Below are 19,718 nucleotides of genomic sequence, written 5' to 3' on the forward strand. Positions count from 1 at the left end.
CTGAGCGGGGGATGCTGCGCTGGAGCCGCCGGCCTCTTAAAGGAGCCTGCTGCTGCCATCCGGCGTGCTCCAGGCTCGCCCCTGGCCCTCCTGGGCCCTGCACCTCCTTTCTGGCAGTGTCCTACAGCGGTCCCACCTTGAGCCTCAATCGGATTCCGTAGAAATCCCTTATGACCCGTCTTACAGACTCCTTCCTATACCCCGAGAAAGCAGCACCTCAGATGGGATCCTCAACGCTCTGGCATTGCATCCCTGTCATACCCATCCTGCCAGTTCTGCTTCGCTAGATTGTCACTGTTCCAGCTTCACCCAATTGGAATCCACTAAGCCGTAGGTCCCATCCCCCTCCAGTGTTCCTGAATGACCCCTCGTTATCATTCCAAGATTCCTTCAGACCTCCACCTCCGCCCTTTCCTAAGCAAGGCATGTCTTCCCAGACCCATTCTCAAAACACTCAATCGAATCACGTTTTTCCGTGATCTCTCTCTTCCAAGGTCACAAGATTTTCCCTACATCTTTCAGCTCAGAGACCCTGGGGACCCAAAAGCACGCGTTCCATTCTGAGCCTAGATGGATGAGTCAGTTGGTTGCTCTCTGATTCCGTCAAGAGCACAGCAGAGGGAACGACATCGAATGTCTCGGTCCATCTAATGATTCTCGGGTCCCTGACTCACGGCCAGTTTAAGAAAGGTTCACTAGGTCTGAGCTGAGAAGGCTTCAGAGGAGAAGCAAATCCCTCTGCAGGCTGAGCACACAGTTAAGGAAGGCGAAGGACAACCAGGGAAAAGGGAACAAGTTTTGTGACAAAATCCTGAGGGGGCCAGGAGCTTACTTAGGCTGGAGACTGAGCGAGAACTGAGACTTATTTAGACCCACAACAGCCCCAATGCCCTGGGGGTCAGGGACCGAGAGCTGCGCCTCCCGCGTCCAGGTAAGGCCCACCTCCGGGATAGCAAAGAGCTAGGATCCACCAATAAGGCAACCGGTCCAATCATGACCTTCCTTGAGAAGAAGGCGTGTCCGAGCGAGGAGGAGGGGGCGGTACCGTCCCCGGCTTCTGCCCCGCCTCCATCAGCTGCGACCCACAGGACGCGCGAGCTCCTGGGTGCTGTAGTTTGCTCGCCCCAGACTCCAGGAAGCCTTGACTGCCCCGCCCCCAGCCTCCTGCACTGCACCAGTGCGCATGCTCACACTTAGGCGGTGGGGTGGGAGGAAGAGGCGGTGCGGAAGAATGAAGGCGGGACGACGTGAAAAAACAAAACAAACAAACAAACAAACACCTCCCCCCTCCGCAGCTCGGGCAGCGTCCGCGGAAGGCGTCCACTCGCTCCTCCCGGAAGGGGAGAGCGTCGCGGAGGGTTGTGGGGCGGGTAGCTCCCCTCCCGATGAAGACTCATGAGAGCGGGTGGGCGGGAGACTCCATGTCCCAGCATGCCCCGCGGCGGGCCCTACCGGCCGCGACTCCGGGCTTGGCCCCGGCCCTAGCTTGTCGGCGGTGTACTGGGGCGCGTGGAGGCTGTAGTCACGGTGGCGCCCGCGGGGACGGAGGAGGGAATGAGTGAAGAGGAGCAGGGCTCCGGCACTACCACGGGCTGCGGGCTGCCCAGGTGAGACGCCTCCTCCCGAACCCTGGCAGGGCCAAAAATGTTGAAGCGGTGCGGAGGGGTAGCGGCGCGGCCCCAGCATGCACCTGGCCCGAGGGTTGTTCCCAGCAAGCACTGGGGTAGTGGGCAGTGTGGTTCCCGGCATGCACTAGGGGGTAGTGGCCACCGCCTCCAGCTCTAAGTAGTTTGGGATTGGCGGGGTTCCCAGACTGCACTGGAGCACTGGGCTTTATGCCCCTCCATTCAGTGCATTTGGTGGGTACTGGGTTCCTGGTCTGTACTGTGCCAGGGGGTTAATGCACTTCCAACCAGCACCAGGGCACAGGATCCCTCGCCTTAGCTGAGACAGGAACAGTACATTCTTCACTTGCTTTGGGGTAGTGGACCCTTGCTTTCCCAGCTGCATCTCACTTTGAACTCAGCCCACGGATGCACTAACTGCCCGGGGTCCCCTGGATCCAATGTCACTCATAATATGCCTAGGTCTGGGGTGGCAGTGTTTGGCCAGGTGGGTGCAGAGAGGGGAACTGTGATGTTGGTCTGTGCTCCTTCCTCCCAGCATAGAGCAAATGCTGGCCGCCAACCCGGGCAAGACCCCGATCAGCCTTCTGCAGGAGTATGGGACCAGAATAGGAAAGACGCCCGTGTACGACCTTCTCAAAGCCGAGGGCCAAGCCCATCAGCCTAATTTCACCTTCCGGGTCACCGTTGGCGACACCAGCTGCACTGGTGAGGAAGGCTTGGGCAGCCTGGCTGGGGTGTGCATTCACAGGGCCCATGGCTTAATATCGTGCAATCTCTTCACAGTCTTCTTTAAGGCCAGAGAAGGAGGGAGAGAGGTTTCAGGGGGGAAAAGCCACTGTCTGGATTGGAAGAACAGAGCTGTGAGAGGGCGGATGGGACTTGGGAGAATCAGAAGAGAGATCAGAACTGCACCAGGGGTCTGCTGGGTCCTTATCATTCCAGAGGAAAAGTTGATGAGGCTCTGAAAGTTCAGTGGGTATTTATTTGGGGAGCAAGCGCCCATGGCGCAGTACTCCTTATCCTTATCCCATGTTGAATATGAAGGACCTGGATTAGAGATTTAACAGCTGGTGCCTGGTCACATGTCTAGTAAATGGGAGAGTGAGACTTTAACTACATAGCCAGTCCTCTGTTGTCCTGCTGTCTATATACTGAGCAGGAAAGAAGACACCTTGCAGAGAAAAGTAAAGCAGAGAAAGAATGGGCTCTGAAACAAGTCCTGCCTGGCTTGGCTAGTGGAAAGATAAGGGCCCTTCCAGTCTTGGCAGGGGAAGATTGGTCAGAGAGTGGGCTGTGGGGTATCTGCTTCTCTGCTGTCCTGCTAGTCACCTCCATTATTGCCCACACTCCCTCTCTCAGGTCAGGGTCCCAGCAAGAAGGCAGCCAAGCACAAGGCAGCTGAGGTGGCCCTCAAACATCTCAAAGGGGGCAGCATGTTGGAGCCGGCCCTGGAGGACAGCAGGTGAGGGAGGAACAGCACAGGCACCCTAGAAGTCCCACCAGGAACCCAGGCCCCTCCACTACCCACTCCTCCCCAAGACTGGCTTGGTGGCACATGGACAGGCTGACCTGGCCCCTTCCTGAGAATTTTCTGTGGAGCTGACTAGGGTGTTTCCAGAGCCTCTGCCACTGGGAGGAATCCCTTTGAGGGATTGTGGCAGTTGTGGGGCCTGGGTTAGAAGGAGGGGGAGGGGGAGGCTGAAGCTGACAAGTTGCTCCTGGTGTGGTCTTTCTTTCTAACAAGATGGCCTTCCTTCCCTCTTCCACATTCAGGTTGAAGTTTGTTGCTCCTATGGTTCTTGGGGAGGAAGAGACCCTCTTTTTTAAAGCCCCCCTTTCTTGATCCTTTTGAGCCAATGTTGGGCACCAAAGGATCCCAGGAGGAAGAGCTGTTGTTAAGCTTCTCTGAATCTGGCTCAGTTGGGAAGGAGTTCTCTCAGGGGATGGGAAAGTCAGGAGGACCTGGTCCCTGCCCCCCTGTTCCCTTCCACATGGGTGTGAATCCAAGGCCTCCTTCCCCTTGGGAAGTTCTTTTTCTCCCCCAGACTCTTCGCTGGCTGAGGACACTTCTGTTCTTATTGCTGCTCCTGCTCCACCTGCTGTCCTACCCAGGTATCTTGTGTCCCCTGACTGCTCTGAGGGAGGGAAGTGTGTGTGTTTGGGGGTGGGGGGAGCCTCTGGCACCTGGCCTCCAGTGCTCCAGGCCGGACAGGATGAGGAAGCCTGAGAGTAAACTAGACAGTGAGGGAATAGCCAGACTGCAACTGAGACAGGAGGTTATTATTTCAGGGTCTGGCAGGCCCCGTTTTCTGGGTTGCCACAGGATGGCCCCATGTTTGAGGCCCATGAGGCGCCCTGGGATTGGCTGTACAACCCCTCTCCCGTGTCCTGGGGTCATTCTCAAGTGTTCTGCACTGCAGTGGTCCTGGGACCACTTGAGAATGAAGAACAGGAAACAGGTAGAGCAGGAGTGAGCAATGCTGGTTTTGAATGGACAGCTGTCTACCTAATGGGGACTTGGGAGATGGGTTGGGAAGGAAGCAGTGGTTAGTGCTTCAGCCCATGGGAAGCCCCAGGAAGAACTGTTCTCAGCTTTGGCCTGCACCCTTTTTCCTTCAGGAGCCTCCCTGTGGAGATGCAGCCCCCTGCCTCCCCTCAGCAGTCTGAGTGCAACCCTGTTGGGGCTTTGCAGGTGTGCCTCCTCTCCTCCTCTCTGTATGTGCTGCCTTTCTGAGCCAGGGCATGTGCTTGTGGGCGGGGTGGCATCACCCTTACATCCTTCCTCTCACCCGGAGGATGGGGCTTCTGGGTGGGAACCAGTGTGTCCATGAGGAACCTCTCCTCACTCAGCCTCGGGCTCCCTCTGTCTCCCTTTCAAAGGAGCTGGTGGTACAGAAAGGTTGGCGACTGCCAGAGTACACAGTGACCCAGGAGTCTGGACCAGCCCACCGCAAAGAGTTCACCATGACTTGCCGGGTGGAGCGTTTCATTGAGATTGGTAACCGGCTAGAGGGGGTTTGTGTAGCCATATTCCAGCCCTGGGCACAAGGTGGTTCTCAGCCTGGCTCTGCTGTAGCCCCAGTTCTTGCTTTGCTCTGCCTCCTAGCTTCTTCCTTGCCCCTTAGCCCTGACTTTCTTCCACTTTTTTTTTTTTTTTTTTGGTTGTTTTGAAGTAGGGTCTCACTTCTGGCCCAGGCTGACCCGGAATTCACTATGGAGTCTCAGGGTGGCCTTGAACTCATGGCAATCCACCTACCTCTGCCTCCCAAATGCTGGGATTAAAGGCGTGTGCCACCACGCCCGGCTCTCCACCTTTTTTAAAAAAAATATTTATTTTTATTTATTTATTAGAGATAGAGAGGAGAGAGAGAGAGAATGGGTGTGCCAGGGCCTGTAGCTACTGCAAATGAACTTTAGTTGCATGCGTCACCATACACATCTGGCTTATGTGGGACCTGGAGCTGGAGAATTGAACCTGGGTCCTTACGCTTTGCAGGCATGTGCCTTAACCACTAATTTATCTCTCCAGCCCTTTTCTCCGCTCTTGGCTCACAAGGTTCTGAGGTGCATGGAAAGGTCTTCAGATCTGCTTTTCAGTTGGCATACTGTTAGGGAACCCTAAACTCATGTATGACCTGGAGGGAAACTGGTCTGATAGGCATCTGAATCCAACAATCCTTTCCCTAAATGCAGGCAGTGGCACCTCCAAAAAGCTGGCAAAGCGTAATGCAGCAGCCAAGATGCTGCTTCGAGTGCACACAGTGCCTCTGGATGCACGAGATGGCAACGAGGCTGAGCCTGATGATGACCACTTCTCCATTGTGAGTGGCTTGTGTGGGCCTGTCACGTGTTCCACCTTCTAGGATACAGTAGGGAACTAAGTTGGGTCTCTCAGGAGTAAGCTGGTCTACTAGCATCTACCAGTTTTCCCTACTAGACCCAAGGCTCCTTTTGCCCAGCAGATCCCCTCAGCCTGCACTGTAGACCCACTGGTGAGAACTGTTTAGGGCAGAGCCCCTGCAGGCTGTTTTTATTGGCGGTGAGGAAGGCTGCCTGGCCACCGGGTCCTCATCCAGAAGTTAGAGGGTATCATTAATGGTTCATTCTTGCAGTTACTGGCTGCTTTCTTACTCTCCCCATTTCCTCAGGGTGTGGGTTCCCGCCTGGATGGACTTCGGAACCGGGGCCCAGGCTGCACCTGGGATTCTCTGCGCAATTCTGTGGGAGAGAAGATCCTGTCCCTTCGCAATTGCTCTGTGAGCTCCCTTGGGGCTCTGGGCTCTGCCTGCTGCAGTGTCCTCAGTGAGCTCTCTGAGGAGCAGGCCTTCCATGTCAGCTACTTGGATATTGGTATGGCGAGTTGGGGAGCCAGGGGGGTGGTGGGGGCTGGATCAGATCAAGGATAAAGGAGTCAGGAGACGATGGTGATGATGTGCACCCTACCGGGTGCTGCCTCTCCCCTGAAATTGCTTCCCTCTTCTCTCGGTCCCCAGAGGAACTGAGTCTGAGTGGGCTCTGCCAGTGCCTAGTGGAACTGTCCACCCAGCCAGCTACTGTGTGTCATGGCTCTGCAACTACCAGGGAGGCAGCCCGAGGTGAGGCTGCTCGTCGTGCCCTGCAGTACCTCAAGATCATGGCAGGCAGCAAGTAGTACCCTGCTACATCATGGATGTGTGCCCTCTGCTCCCTGCGCCTCCTGACACTGGGTCCATGCATCTGCCAGCTCTGGAACCCTCCAGAGGTGCCATCTCTACCTCTGACATGCCTACCTTGAGGCTGAAAAGCACAGGGCTTGCAAGGAGCCAGGGCTGTCAGGCCCCTGGCTGGCCAAGGATCTGTCCTCATTCTGTGGATGTTGAGTGGGAAGGACATTGGGAGCTCTGCTGGAGTCCAGAATAAACATGCTGCTCCTTTGTTTCCTAAACCCTTTCTCTGGCCCAAATGTGGGTGGCAGAGGTTGACTCCACGTTCCTTCCTCTGCCGAGTCCTTCTTAACTCCCAGTCTCCTTATTGCAGTCAGGAGGCTGGGTATGGCTTTGGGGAACCCTGTTACATTTATAGGGTGGAGGTGTAGGATGCTGAGGCCATTTTCCTGGGGTTCCCTCCCAGTCCCTCAAAGTCTCACCTAGACAAATTGGTTCAGAAGCCAGACCATTTTATTTGGGGAGAACACATGACATTTGGGGTATTGATTTTGTATGCAAACACATCATTGTCACTTCTTCCCAAAGCGTTAAGGGGTAGCCAGGCTCCAGAACTCTCTAGGCCGGGGACTCAGCTGTTCCTTGCTCCAGGAACCCCAGGCGTTTCTGCCAAACCTGAGGAGATTCATGGTCAGGCATAGCTCCCTCTAGTCTCCCTTCCCTTGCCTCTTCCTCTGTTCTTCCTGTCCCATCCCATCTCCAGCTTTACCTCTGGGGTTGAAACAGGAAGGTTGGGCTCCGGCCAGATCTCTCCATCGCCTGAATTAGGGAACGTAAGAGGGACCCAAGGGTCTGAATGTGCTGTGGTGGTTGGGGTCCATTGTCTTCCTCCTGTGGCAAGGGGGTGGGGTGGCAGGGAGGGAGATGAGCAAATGCCATGGATACTAAAGTCATAGGGGGGAAGGAGTCACTTTCTGGGGCAGGTTGTATGGACTGAGGCAATATATATGTACATATTTTTTTTCTGAGGTAGGGTCTCCCTCTAGCTCAGGCTGACCTGGAATTCACTATGTAGTGCCAGAGTGGCCTCAGACTTACAGCAATCCTCCTACTTCTGCCTCCCAAATGCTGGGATTAAAGGCATGCGCCACCACGCCCTGCTTGAGGCAGCATTTCTATCAGACATACAACCTCCTGAAGATCCTAGAGTCAGGGAGTATCAGACCTTAGAGCACAGGTCTCAGCTGAGGTGGGAAAATGGTGGTGTGGGGACAGGTTGTACTCACCGACAAGACCCGGTCTCCTCTGTCCTGGCAACCTGGTCCTTTAGCATGGCTCCAGTCTATTAGCAGCAGCAATAGTAGCACAGCAGCCTGCCTGGAACCCATGCTGTCGTCCGCCTCCCTGCTTCCACATTGGCCTCTGGCCTCTTATACCTGCTGTCCCCCAGCCCCCACCCGTCGGCAGCCTGGGGGCAGATCTAGACAGGCAATGGGAATACATCGCTCCATTAAGAGCCACCTGGGATTCTCTCCCATGGTCCCCTAGGGACTTTGTGCTCTCAGCCTCCCGCCCTCAGTCCTTGAGCCTGAAATTATAAACTTTATTAGATGCATAAATCCTGTCTCCAGAGCTCAAGCAGCATCATTAATTGCAGATGCTTTGTCAGAGCTAGGCCCTAGGGTGGCCTTACAAGAACCCCCAAATCCTTCAACAGGTTATAAAGCTTCAATTGATGGCCCCTGGTTCCTAACTTGGAGGAAGAATAAGGTGTCCTGGGTTGGAGGGAACTAGAGAAGGCCAGGGTCAGAGTGGACTAGGGCAACCTAGCCTTGCCTCTCCCTTGCCTGGGGTGGGCAGTCAGGATCACAGCACTTCCCCCACCCTGGGGTTTATGAGCCTCTTGGAAGGGGAAACATGGAATCACTACCAGGTTTGCCTGTGGATAGTGAGAGCGGGGAGGAAATGGGTGGGTTTCAGAGCTCACAGGACAACAGTGTTTTCTAATCTTTGAGGACCAGCCTGGTCTTGCTTAAGAGCACAAGGGGAGTGGGCCTCCACAGCTGAAGCTCTGCTGCCACCCTGTGGCCACTGCTCCTTACTGCCAGGTCCAGCTACTTAACGTTTTCTAGACCCTCTTCTATAAAGAAATTATTGTTTTTTTGAGATAGGGTCTCACTTTAGTCAAGGCTGACCTAAAATTCACTATGTAGGCTCAGGGTGGCCTCGAACTTACAGCGATCCTCCTACCTCCGCCTCCTGAGGGCTGGGATTAAAGGTGTGTTCCAACATGCCTGACTAGACTAACATTTCTGGAACCTCATGAGAACAAGGCTGAGTGGAAGTCCTGAGACAGCATCTAAGGGCAGTATTCTACCTCCCTCTGGTTAGCACAGCCCTGCCTTAGGAATTCAGAATCATTCCTAGGAAGGTCCTTCAAAGTGAAACCTGGTGGTTTCTGCTAGTACTGGTCTCATCTGGAGCATACCAATGTGCCACCAATGTGCCTGTGCTGAAGAGGAACCATGGTGGGAAGGGCTTCTGCCTCCACCTCTGTCTGGAGCATGCTTTTAATTCCAGCACTCAGGCTGAGGTAGGATTGCCAGTTCGAGACCAGCCAGGAGCTACAGAGTGAGTTCCAGATCAGCCTGGGCTAGAGTGAAACCCTGCCTTGAAAAGAAAAGTCACCTACTTCCTAGGGGAGGCCACCATTTGTAATATGTCATAGAGCAACTGTCCTTCAAATTGTCAGCTGTGACTACCTCCGCTCCACCAGGCCAGGGAGCTTATCTCCCAGAGTGGTCTTTGAACACATGCCCGTGCCAGGCTGGTTTCAGCCTTCTTGTAGCCTTCACCAGAGTCAGTATACTCCGTGAGGTTTCTGAGCATCTCTTACCCCTTGTGAAAGCCCTGAATATGACATTTCATTCTTCCATGCTGTATGTTGTTCTTTTTGCTCGAGGGGTAGTGTCACTCTTTGCAAGACAAAGGTATCCTGGAACCAGTTTACACTTTAGGTTTGTAGATGTTTGTAGGTTTGTAGTGGTTTTTGCCTGCTTGCTTGTTGTGTTGTGGTACTGGGGATTGAATCCAGGGCGTGTACGTAGTAGGCACATGCTCTCTCACTGAGGTGCATTCTTAGCCCAGGACATTCTAGACATTAAATTTAAGGCTTAGCTTGGGTGCAATCTTTAACCTTTTGTGAGCTTTGTCTCATGGTTCGTTTCAAACACGGACCAAACATTCATGACTTGTATTTTGTAGTTCACCACTTTTTTTGTTGTTTGCTTTTGAGAGTCAGAGACTCTTATGTAGCCCAGATTGGTATTGAACTCTTAATTTTGCTCAGTTTCCCAAATGCTGGGATTACAGGCATGTACCACTAAACCTGATCTGGATTCAGGTTTTCTATTTTTTCATTCCTTCCTTTCTCTCCTTTTTCTTTTGTAAAACTTTTTATTTATTTATTTGAGAGAGAGACACACATAGACAGACACACACACACACACACACACACACACACACACAGAGAATGGGCGTGCCAGGGCCCTCAGCCACTGCAAACAAACTCCAGACATATGTGCCACCTTGTGCAACTTGGTTTATGTGGGCCCTGGGGAATTGAACCGAGGTCCATTGGCTTTGCAGGCAAATGTCTTATCCACTAAGCTCTCTCTCCAATCCCTCTTTTTCTTTTCTTTCTTTCTTTTTTTTTTTTAAATTTTTATTTATTTATTTACTTGAGAGTGACAGACAGAGATAAAGACAGATAGAGGCAGAGAGGGAGAATGGGCGCGCCAGGGCTTCCAGCCTCTGCAAACGAACTCCAGACACGTGCGCCCCTTGTGCATCTGGCTAACGTGGGACCTGGGGAACTGAGCCTCGAACCGGGGTCCTTAGGCTTCACAGGCAAGCGCTTAACCGCTAAGCCATCTCTCCAGCCCTTTTTTTTTTTTTAAGGCAGGATCTCATTCTAGCTCAAGCTGACCTGGAACTCATGGAGATTCTTCTACTTCAAGCTCCTGAGTGCTGGGATTATACATGTGAGCCAGCATGCCATGTTGTAACTTTTTTTTTTTTTTAATTTATCTGACAGAGAGTGAGAGAGAGAGAGACAGAAAGAGTCAGAGAGAGAAAGAGATATTGAGAATGGGCGCGCCAGGGCTTCCAGCCACTGCAAACGAACTCCAGATGCGTGTGCCCCCTTGTGCATCTGGCTAACGTGGATCCTGGGGAACCAAGCCTCGAACCGGGGCCCTTAGGCTTCACAGGCAAGCACTTAACCGCTAAGCCATCTCTCCAGCCCCTATAACTGCTTTTGTCTTGCACTTCCCTGTATGGCTTCGTAATCCTCAGTTTATTATCTATAAAATGAAGCAACATGCATGGTAGAAGCATCATCGCCAGCACCCAAATGTTCTTGTGAACAATGAATGGGTTGAATGCAAAGCACTCTAGCATAGGGCAGGCACTCAACAGTGCCCTCACCACTGCTTCTCCTCCCAGCACTCTTGAACACTCAGGATGGAAGCTTTATTGAGGAAGAAGCTGAGGCTGCCTTCCTCCCTGTGTTCAGGATACAGGCAACTGGTCTCTGGTGTGAAGTCAGAATGGGTTAATCCTAATGTGGCATACTACCCTGCCTTGAACATTTCCACCTCCAAAATTCCTCAATCTTGCCTTTTAGCAACTTACTTCCTTTCCCCCGTTATTATTATTATTTTTATTTTTTGAGGTAGGGTCTTGCTGTAGCCCAGGCTGACCTGGAATTCACTATGTAGTCTCAGGGTGGCCTCAAACCGCAGTGATCCTCCTACCTCTGCCTCCCAAGTGCTAGGATTAAAGGCATGTGCCTGGCGCAACTTCCTTTCTTTCCTGAACCCCCATGTGCTGACCATCACAATAGTGAGGGCCACCATTGCCATTCCCACTTTCCTAAGTAGGTTTTGACTCTTTATTTATGGCAGTTGTTTACAAAACACCAGCCACAAATACAAATAGCTTCTTATATCATATATATATATATATATATATATATATATATATATATATATATATGCATATATACCTCAGAAGTACCTACTCTACCATCAAGTTCTCCAGTCTGGCTCACTGCACTTAAATTCCCGGTGGTTTGTCTACACCTCTTCGTCACTCACAGTCTTTCTGAGCATTGCCGGTTCTCTTGTGAGTTCTTTCCTTCCGGCTTCTAAACGGTGTGCCTGCATCTCCAGACTGTAATCTTCTTCCGTGTCTAATGATGTGTGCACTCTCTCATTGAGAGTAGGGCTTTTCTTTCATCCAAATTTTGGAAGAAGGTGAGGAGAGAACAGAAAGGTAAGAGCACTGGCCTTCAGACATTCCCATTTTCCCATCCGCACAGAGTACACATATGTTTTCTGGGGAGTGTTCCTGTCATGTTGTCTCCAAGGCAATCCAAAGATCCGAGCTTTGTGCCTCCTGTCACACTGTGGAACTTGTAAGAAATCATTTGCAGCCGGGGATAGTGGCACTCATCTTTGAACTCAGCATTTGGGAGGCAAAGGTAGGAGGATTGCCATGAGTTCAAGGCCACCTTGAGACTACACAGTAAATTCCTGGTCAGTCTGGGCTAGAGCAAAACCCTACCTCGAAAAACCAAGGAAAAAAGAAGAAAAGAAATTATTTGCCTTTTGGAGTCTGTATTGACCTTGTATAAAAAGTGGGGATGAGGGCTGTAGAGATGACTTAGCGGTTAAGTGCTTGCCTGTGAAGCCTAAAGTCCCCAGTTCGAAGCTTGATTCCCTAGGACCCACGTTAGCCACATGTACAAGGGGGTGCATGTGTCTGGAGTTCGTTTGCAGTGGACAGAGGCCCTGGCATGCCCATTCTCTCTCTCTCTGCCTCTTTCTCTGTCACTTTCAAATAAATAAATAAAAATAAACAAAAAAAAAAGTCCATTTAGAAAAAAAGTGGGGATGAGGGCTGGAGGGATGACTTAGCCGCTAAGGCATTTGCCTGCAAAGCTAAAGGTTCGATTCCCCAGGACCCATGTTAGCCAGATGCACAAGGGGGCACAAGCGCCTGGAGTTTGTGTGCATTGGCTAGAGGCCCTGGCACACTCATTCTCTCTCTCTCTCTCTCTCTCTGTCAAATAAATAACAACAGCAACAACAGGAACAACAAAAAGTAGGAATGAGAGGGCTGAAGATGGCTTAGCAGTTTAAGATGTTTGCGAAGCCTAAGGACCCAGGTTTGACTCCCTAGTACCACATAAGCCAGATGTACAAGGTGGCACATGTATCTGGAATTCATCTGCAGTGGCTAGAGGCCCTAGTGTGCCCATTCTCTCCCTCTTTCAAATAAGTATATATACGTATATACATACTTTTAAAGTAGGGATGGAAGCTGGGCGTGGTGGTGCACACCTTTAATCCCAGCACTTGGGAGGCAGTGGTAGGAGGATCACCATGAGTTCAAGGACACCTTGAGAATACAGAGTGAATTCCAGGTCAGCCTGGACTAGAGTGAGACCCTACCTCAAAAAACCAAAAGAAAGAAAGAAAAAAAAAAAAAGTAGGGATGAAGGCTGGAGATATGGCTCAGCCATTAAGGCACTTGCCTGCAAAGCATAAGGACCCAGGTTTGACTCCCCAGTACCCACATAAAGCCAGATGCACATAGCGGGGCATACATCTGGAGTTCTTTTGCAGTGGTTGGAGGCCCTGGTGAGCTCAAAACACATGTACACACCCTCTCCTCTCCTCTCCTCTCTCTGTCTCTGTCTTTCTGCTTGCAAATAAATAAAATATATATTTTAAAGTAGGGCTGAGACTCCTTGCTCTTTCTGTCCTAAGAAGGGGGGCAGTGAGGACAGTCACAGACATGAAATCCCAGTGAGTATCCAAGAATGGCCAGTGAGCCCTGTGGGTAGTGAAGCACCAGACATACCAATGATTCTCTTGATAGTTTAATGTTATATTTGCAGCATAAATAAGGCACAATATATGTCAGGGCAAGGGAGGGAGGGAGAAGGCAAGGCTGGGGGATAACTGCTAAGTGGCAAGGGGGAAGGAAGAAGGGACGGTTTGGGAGAAGAGCACAAAGTCCCTGCCTCAGCCCCGCCCCAGGAGATTGTGAGAGCCTGCTCACAGGGGTCATGCTGAATTAGGTGGAGGGAAAGGGGAAAAGACAGTTTTGTAACAAAACAGCCCATAGCACTGCATCCTCCCACCTATCGGTCCACCACTGCAGCCTGGGAAGATCCAGGCCAAGTCGAGTTCCTTGAGGATGGAGAGGTATTGCTACATGTCAAAAGTCTATAGATGAACAGAGATATACTCATAGATACACACTGCTTTTGTTTCAACAGCTATTATATCAGGATGTAGCAGGCTCCACTGATGGAGCTGGAGCTGAAGGCTCATCTCCCCCCTGCCGGCACGGTGTGTGTGCACTTGGGGGAGATAGGGCAGCTCAGCCCCAGCAGGTTCTAAATGTCACCAGAAGGGGAGCAAGCAGCCTGCAAGGAATTATGGACAATTCCTGCCCAGATCAATGCAGGGATAGGTTTTAGGGCTAAGACTGGAAAGAAGATAAACCTAGAATTTGAGATGAGTGATATTGTGGTAGCTGTTTTGAGTGGAGGGAGGGATTGGGGAAATAGGAAATGTTAGTGCTAAGGCCGAGGATGGCATTTAAAGTAATCGTTGCCACCCCACCCCTCCCAGAGCTAAGAAGCTCCCAGTTTGCCCCTCAGGTAATGGCTCTCAAGCATTAGTGTGCGTGAGAAGCACATGGAGTGCTTGTTAAAATCCACCTCCAGAGTTTCTGACTCAGTAGGTCTGGGACAGCCAAGAGTACATTTCTAGTTAGCACATTTCAGGTGCTTCTGCTGCTGCTGTTCCTGCACCATATTTTAAGAACCTCAGGTAAAGTTAATGAAGCCAGTGCTCACAGCCACATACAGTTACAACCACACTTGCCAGTAGCTGGGGTGAGACCCCGCATTACCAGCTCTGTGTGAAAAAGGTAAAATAAACCCTAGTAGCTATAGTCAAGCCTGCATTTATGAAGGCCATAGCTGCCTTAACCTGCTCTATTCTCTGCAGCCTGTTCTCATTCTGGGGTAGGACTTTACCCAGACCCCAAAGAGAAGCAAGTCAACTCATGTAGAGGGTGGGAACTGTTGGCCAGCAGCTTCCGTGCTTACTCCTGCAGGGCCACCCCTGTGGTGGCAGTGGTGGGAGACTTGTCTCTGCACATGTGCAGAGAAATCAGGCAGATGCAGATAGGCATGACTGACAAGGCTGTAGTGGGGTGGAGTCTTGTAACTGGCCTTAGGGTCCTCACTTGTCCCGTTTCTCCACACCTCTCTCCCTGGCCAAACCTAAGTCTAAATAAAATAGAAAAAGCACATCAACAAAGGCATATGCCATAAAGCTAGGAGGATTTTAAAAAGATATAACATTTCCTTCCTGTGGATACAATGGATAATCTTAATGGCAAGTTATCTGAGGATACAAGGAAATGATATGGGGATGAAAGGGAACGATCAATACAGGGGAGTGATTTCAGGGGCTAGCACCTTTAAGGAGCCTCTCAGAAACCAGAGGAAGAACTTTTTGGTGTCTGCTTTGTAGTTTAGGCTGTAGATAATATAGGGTATAGTGAAGCACTCCATCTCTCAGGATGGCGGTGTCAATGGGCAGATCCCTGAGGAGATAAGAGAAGTGAATCAAGGAGTCAAGAGCTATAGAACAAGATGGTGAAGACAGGCAGCAAGGCAAGGCTCACTCAGGCCAGCGGTGCTTAGGGCAAAGGATCAGAGTGGAGGCAGAAGGAAGGCAGATTTGGGGTGTATAATAGAAAAGAAGTAAAGGAGCCATGGTCTTGTTATTCCAAGTTGTTCGGAGGCTCTCTCATGCTTTTTGTTTTGTTTTGTTGAGGTAGAGTTTCACTCTAGCCCAGGCTGACTTGGAATTCACTATGTAGTTTCAGGCTGGCCTCGAACTCACAGTGATCCTCCTACCTCTGCCTCCTGAGTATTGGGATTAAAGAAGTGTGCTACTACGTCTGGCTCTTCTCTCAGCCTTTTCAGCTCTGAGAAAACTTTGTTTTCCGGGACTATGTCAGCAAGTATACAGACCAGAAAGTCCAAGTCCTATGATCACTCTCCGAAGACTATCAAGGTCTCTAGTCTTAGCTCCTCCTTTCCTTCCTTCCTTCCTTCCTTCCTTTTCTTTCTTCTTCTTCTTTTTTTTTTTTTGGTTTTTTGAGGTAGGGTCTCACTCTGGCTCAGGCTGACCTGGAATTAACTATTTAGACTCAGGGTGGCCTCAAATTCATGACCATCCTCCTACCTCTGCCTCCTGAGTGCTGGGATTAAAGGTGTGTACCACCACGCCTGGCTTCTTTCTTCTTTTTAAAATATATTGATTGATTTGCAAGCAAAGAGGTATAGAGAAGAGAGACAGACAGAGAGAATGGGTGTGCCAGGGCCTCTAGATGCTGCAAACAAACGCTGCCACTTGTGCATCTGTCTTATGTGGGCACTGGGGAATCAAACTTGGGTCCTTTGGCTTCACGGGCAAGCACCTTAATTCCTAAGCCATATCTCCAACCCTTATTTAGTTTTTGAGGTAGGGTCTCACTCTAGCCCAGGCTGACCTGGAACTCACTATGTACTCTCAGGGTGGCCTCAAATTCACAGAGATCCTCCTATACCTGACTCTGAGTGCTGGGATTAAAGATGTGCACCACCATGCTCAGCTTAGCTCCTTTCTGATAGAAACTAATACCCCAGGCCCTAGAAAGGCCAGAGTCCTTAAGAAGGGACAAATGATACTCCATGATATCTGGTTCTAATCTAGAGGAGTCTGACAGACAAAAGGAAAATGACCACATCGCTGCCAGTGAAAACAAGGTAAGTGATACTCCCTTGACTCTCAGAGAAGCTTCAGGGTAAGCAGTGCTCTGCCTTATCTTACCTAGACTGAAGGACTTCAGTGTGGTTCTCTACTAAGGTTCTGGCAATGACCCTCTCATCACTTAGGTCCCTCCTAACCTTTGGCTGCCAAGAGGAGCTAAGAAAGTGAAAAAGACCCTCTGCCAAAACTAGCCATCTAACACAAGGTCAGTCTGGCAGGGCATGGATGAATTGACAAACTGATTCATAACTTTAAAAAAAAACACTTGACCGAAGAGGGAAGCAAATATCAAGGGGTCTATGAATGCTCCTTAGGAGCTATAAACTCAGTCATGCTTCAGGGCAAGACAATTAAAAAATGAAACAAGACTCAAAACAGGGGAAAAATCCCAAGGAGCAGCCATCTAAAAGAGAAGTCCTGAGCATAAATTATGGCTGTGAAGTTTTAAAGGTAAGTGAAATCACTAGAGGGGATCCTAACCATCTGCCATGACATTTGCTAGTCTGGTCACCTCAGGGGCTGTTCCTGTTGGGTCTCTAATGGTGGAGGATGAGAAAATCATGTTTTCTCTCCTCTGCCTTCATTAGGTGTAGCCTGTTCAGCAAAATCTGAAGAGCAGGAGGGAAAATTTAAGGCAAAGGGATGAGAACACATTGCCTGGTGGGTTCACCAGTCTATCACTCTGAGGAGACGGAAATCTTATAGCTAAGACCATTTCTCATTCTACATTGAGAGATGATTTTGGAAGACAAAATAAAAAAGGAACCAGGCAGTTAATCTCTATGTATAAGTGAGATGGAGAAAATGACATTATTGGTTTGGGCAGATGGCAGAAGGTGGCTCTGGGACAATTGGAAGGGTTTCCTATTCAAAGGCTATTAAAGCTGACCTATCTATCCACAGGCCTCTGGCTTTGGATTGTTTCCTTAGGCCCTGGTAGAAACTACACTTCTCAGAGCCAAGGGAAGATAAAAAGTCCTAATTCAGAAGAAAGAAGAACAAGAGGGATGAATTTTTCCCCATTCAACCTACCTCGTCAAAGCAAGAATAGCTGAAAGCCAGTCAAAAATCCCTAGGTGGAGCAGACCCTGAGCCCCTTGGTTGAGATTGTACTGCACCTTCTCCCTTCCTCTCCCTATCCTGTCTTATACTCAAGGGAAGCTACTTAGGACCTAGGCTATAATGCTTCAAAGTCCCGGAGCTTATACCATGGAGAAGTGCTGCCTTGAGGGGCAAGAAGCAGAAATGAACCGAAGAAGCTACAGGGCTGGGAAACCCAATGGCTAGGCCAGGAAGCTGGTAAGAGAGAGAAGGTAGTCTGGAGGATGATGGTCACTGAATCTAAGACATGGTTCAGAAAAGACAGATGTGAGACGCTGAGAGATGGAGGAGGAGCAAGAGGATGAAAGTCTCCCACATGACATCTGGGGGAGGGGGACTTACTTGAATGAGTTATAGCAAGAAGAGGCAGTGACGTGGACAGGGGAATGAAGTAGGAGAGGTAAGAGAAGAAACATGGCTAAAGCTGACAATATGCATACTTTGGCTAGTATAAACTCTTATAAAACATAAAAGAATCAGTTAATCCAGCAGGCTGATGGAACAAGCTTTACATTGTTCCTGTCTGCCTTGATGATTAGAAGTAGAGGGTGAGAAGGGTGAGAGGGAAACCCACTCAGATACTGGGCATTCTCTCTTTTTCACTGCTAAGTAATACCTAACAATAAGGCCACAAGATGCGGTTGCCAAGGCTTAGTGGAAAGTGGGGAGGCAGGAAAGACTAGGGAAGTCAAAAGATTAAATGAGGTACCCAATACATTTGGAAATATATGAAAAATAATTAAAACTCTTGGAGTTTTCCTTGTTTCTTTTTGCTTGGTTTTTAAATGGCAGGTTGGGAGAAGGAATGAAGCACATGGAAGAGCTGGAAAATACTGCTACTTCATAGATCAAAGGTAACCTCACATTCTCCATATGTGAATGTTTTAACTAGAATTTAGGAAAGGGAAAGGAAAAAGGATAAATAATCAGTTACTGGGAGACAAAGTCCTGAGTCCATGGGGGATCTAATACCAGGTGATGTGCTGTTAAATTTACCCTCCTTCTATCTAGCAGGAAGTGTTGTGCTAGTGAGGAACAGGAAGGCAGCAGCCATACTCAGTGGGAAGAGAAGACACTGGGAAATCCCAAACCTAGAGGTGTGAGGATTAGTGTTAAGAGACAGGTACACGTGCATGGGGTCAGGGGTAATTTTCGGACTATCTGGAAAGACCTTTGGCTGTGGGTATATAGGAAACCCCACCCTTGGGGATGATCTATGCGGCTCTGGGGCTGACAGCCCCTAGTTCAGGTGTCGAACGACCATGTGGCTAAAAAGAAAAGCCCATATCTGTGCATACTCACAACACACAGTTTTCCCCCATATTGCTGTGTCCAAGGCAGACGGGAGGGGATTTGTTGATCTCTTTCTTGGCTCGGGTGGGCGAGCTCTGGCTGGGGACCTCTCCACCAGGGGAGGCATCATCTGCCCGCAGACTGCGACTGTGGGGTCATGATCACATGCGACTGTATTGGCATGCTCAGTTCTGTCCTTTGGCTTGCCATCTGAGTGAGGACCGAGGTGGCCACAGCTTCAGCTGCAGAGCGAACACTGAGGCCATTGCTAGGGGCTGTTGCTGAACTGTGCTGAATCACAGGGGCTGGAGAACCCGTTGGCTCTGAACTTTCCTTAGGGCTTTCTGCCAGGAAGGAGGGCAAACAGCAGAGAGCAAGTGGTTAGCAAACGAGATTAAGAAACAGGCAGGATTACCTTTTGCTATCATTCCAAAGGAGTACAAAGGAAAATGAAACTTATCTTTTTTGGGAGAAAACTCCCCAGAATTCTGATCTTAAGTCATGAATGACCTAGAAAATGGGAAGTTGTGAGAAGAGAAGCAAGAACTGGGCTAAAAAGGAAGGAACAGGGGGGTGGGCAAGTAGCTCAGTCAGTAGAATGGTTGCCTAGCACACATGCAGCCCTGGGTTCAATCTCCAGCACTGCATAAATCAGGGATGGTGGCACATGCCTGTAATCCCAGCACTTGAGAGGGGGAGGTAGGAAGATTGGAAAGTTCTCTGTTACCCTTAGCTGCAAGGTTAGTTTGAGACCAGCCCAGAATATATGAGATCCTGTCACAAAACAATAAGTAAATAAATGAAAACAAAGAAATAACAGGGCTAAATTTATAGGCACATACTAATAAAGTGAATTACCAATATATTAATCACATTGTCTAGTGTCTGCAAAGTTTATTGTCCCATTTGGAACACTTTTCCCCTTGTCTGAGACAGGGTCTTGCTACATAGCCTTGGTTGGCCTAGAACTTCCTGTGTACACTGCAGGCTGGTCTTGAACTCATGATAGTCCTTCTGCCTCCCGAGTGCTGGGATTACAGGTATGTCCCAGTATACTCATGATTTTTTATTTTTTTTATTTTTATTTTTTAGAGGTAGGGCCTCACTCGGGCCCAGGCTTACCTGGAATTCACTGTGTACTCTCA

General features: G+C 49.9%; 2 protein-coding genes across 8 annotated transcripts in view; one reads left to right on the forward strand and one right to left on the reverse strand.

Moving 5' to 3' along the window:
- The first annotated feature begins 1,354 nt into the window (after positions 1-1,354).
- Positions 1,355-6,552, forward strand: Tarbp2 (TARBP2 subunit of RISC loading complex). Of its 2 annotated transcripts, none has more exons than XM_004649903.2 (9): positions 1,355-1,607; positions 2,164-2,333; positions 2,988-3,090; positions 3,657-3,740; positions 4,248-4,320; positions 4,509-4,626; positions 5,322-5,449; positions 5,777-5,978; positions 6,122-6,552. In XM_004649903.2, the coding sequence occupies exons 1-9, from the start codon at positions 1,555-1,557 to the stop codon at positions 6,277-6,279; spliced, it is 1,089 nt and encodes a 362-aa protein (XP_004649960.1). In that variant the 5' UTR covers positions 1,355-1,554; the 3' UTR covers positions 6,280-6,552. The 2 variants fall into 2 exon arrangements, with proteins under 2 accessions (XP_004649960.1, XP_045008726.1); XM_045152791.1 differs by lacking the exon at positions 1,355-1,607 and adding an exon at positions 1,717-1,859.
- A 214-nt stretch (positions 6,553-6,766) lies between these two features.
- LOC101605273 (cyclic AMP-dependent transcription factor ATF-7) overlaps positions 6,767-19,718 on the reverse strand; it is a 142,329-nt gene continuing 129,377 nt past the window's right edge. For 4 of the 6 annotated variants that reach the window (XM_004649906.2, XM_004649907.2, XM_045152764.1 and 1 more), the window contains one exon: positions 15,902-18,917. In XM_004649906.2, the coding sequence (XP_004649963.1) occupies positions 18,700-18,917 (218 nt within the window). In that variant the 3' untranslated portion in view covers positions 15,902-18,699. Of the gene's footprint in view, positions 7,163-15,901; positions 18,918-19,718 lie in introns of those variants that run through there. The other 2 variants (XM_045152766.1, XM_045152765.1) reach the window with 2 other exon arrangements.

This window comes from Jaculus jaculus, chromosome 6 (genome assembly GCF_020740685.1).
Source record: "Jaculus jaculus isolate mJacJac1 chromosome 6, mJacJac1.mat.Y.cur, whole genome shotgun sequence".
NCBI classification, from domain to species: domain Eukaryota; kingdom Metazoa; phylum Chordata; class Mammalia; order Rodentia; family Dipodidae; genus Jaculus; species Jaculus jaculus.

Excerpts from the sequence above, each read along its gene's own strand:
- Tarbp2 (XM_004649903.2), top strand. The coding sequence starts at position 1,555 with ATGAGTGAAGAGGAGCAGGGCTCCGGCACTACCACGGGCTGCGGGCTG. Across the intron at positions 2,334-2,987 it reads TGGCGACACCAGCTGCACTG|GTCAGGGTCCCAGCAAGAAG; the intron begins GTGAGGAAGGCT and ends TCCCTCTCTCAG. Across the intron at positions 4,321-4,508 it reads ACCCTGTTGGGGCTTTGCAG|GAGCTGGTGGTACAGAAAGG; the intron begins GTGTGCCTCCTC and ends TCCCTTTCAAAG.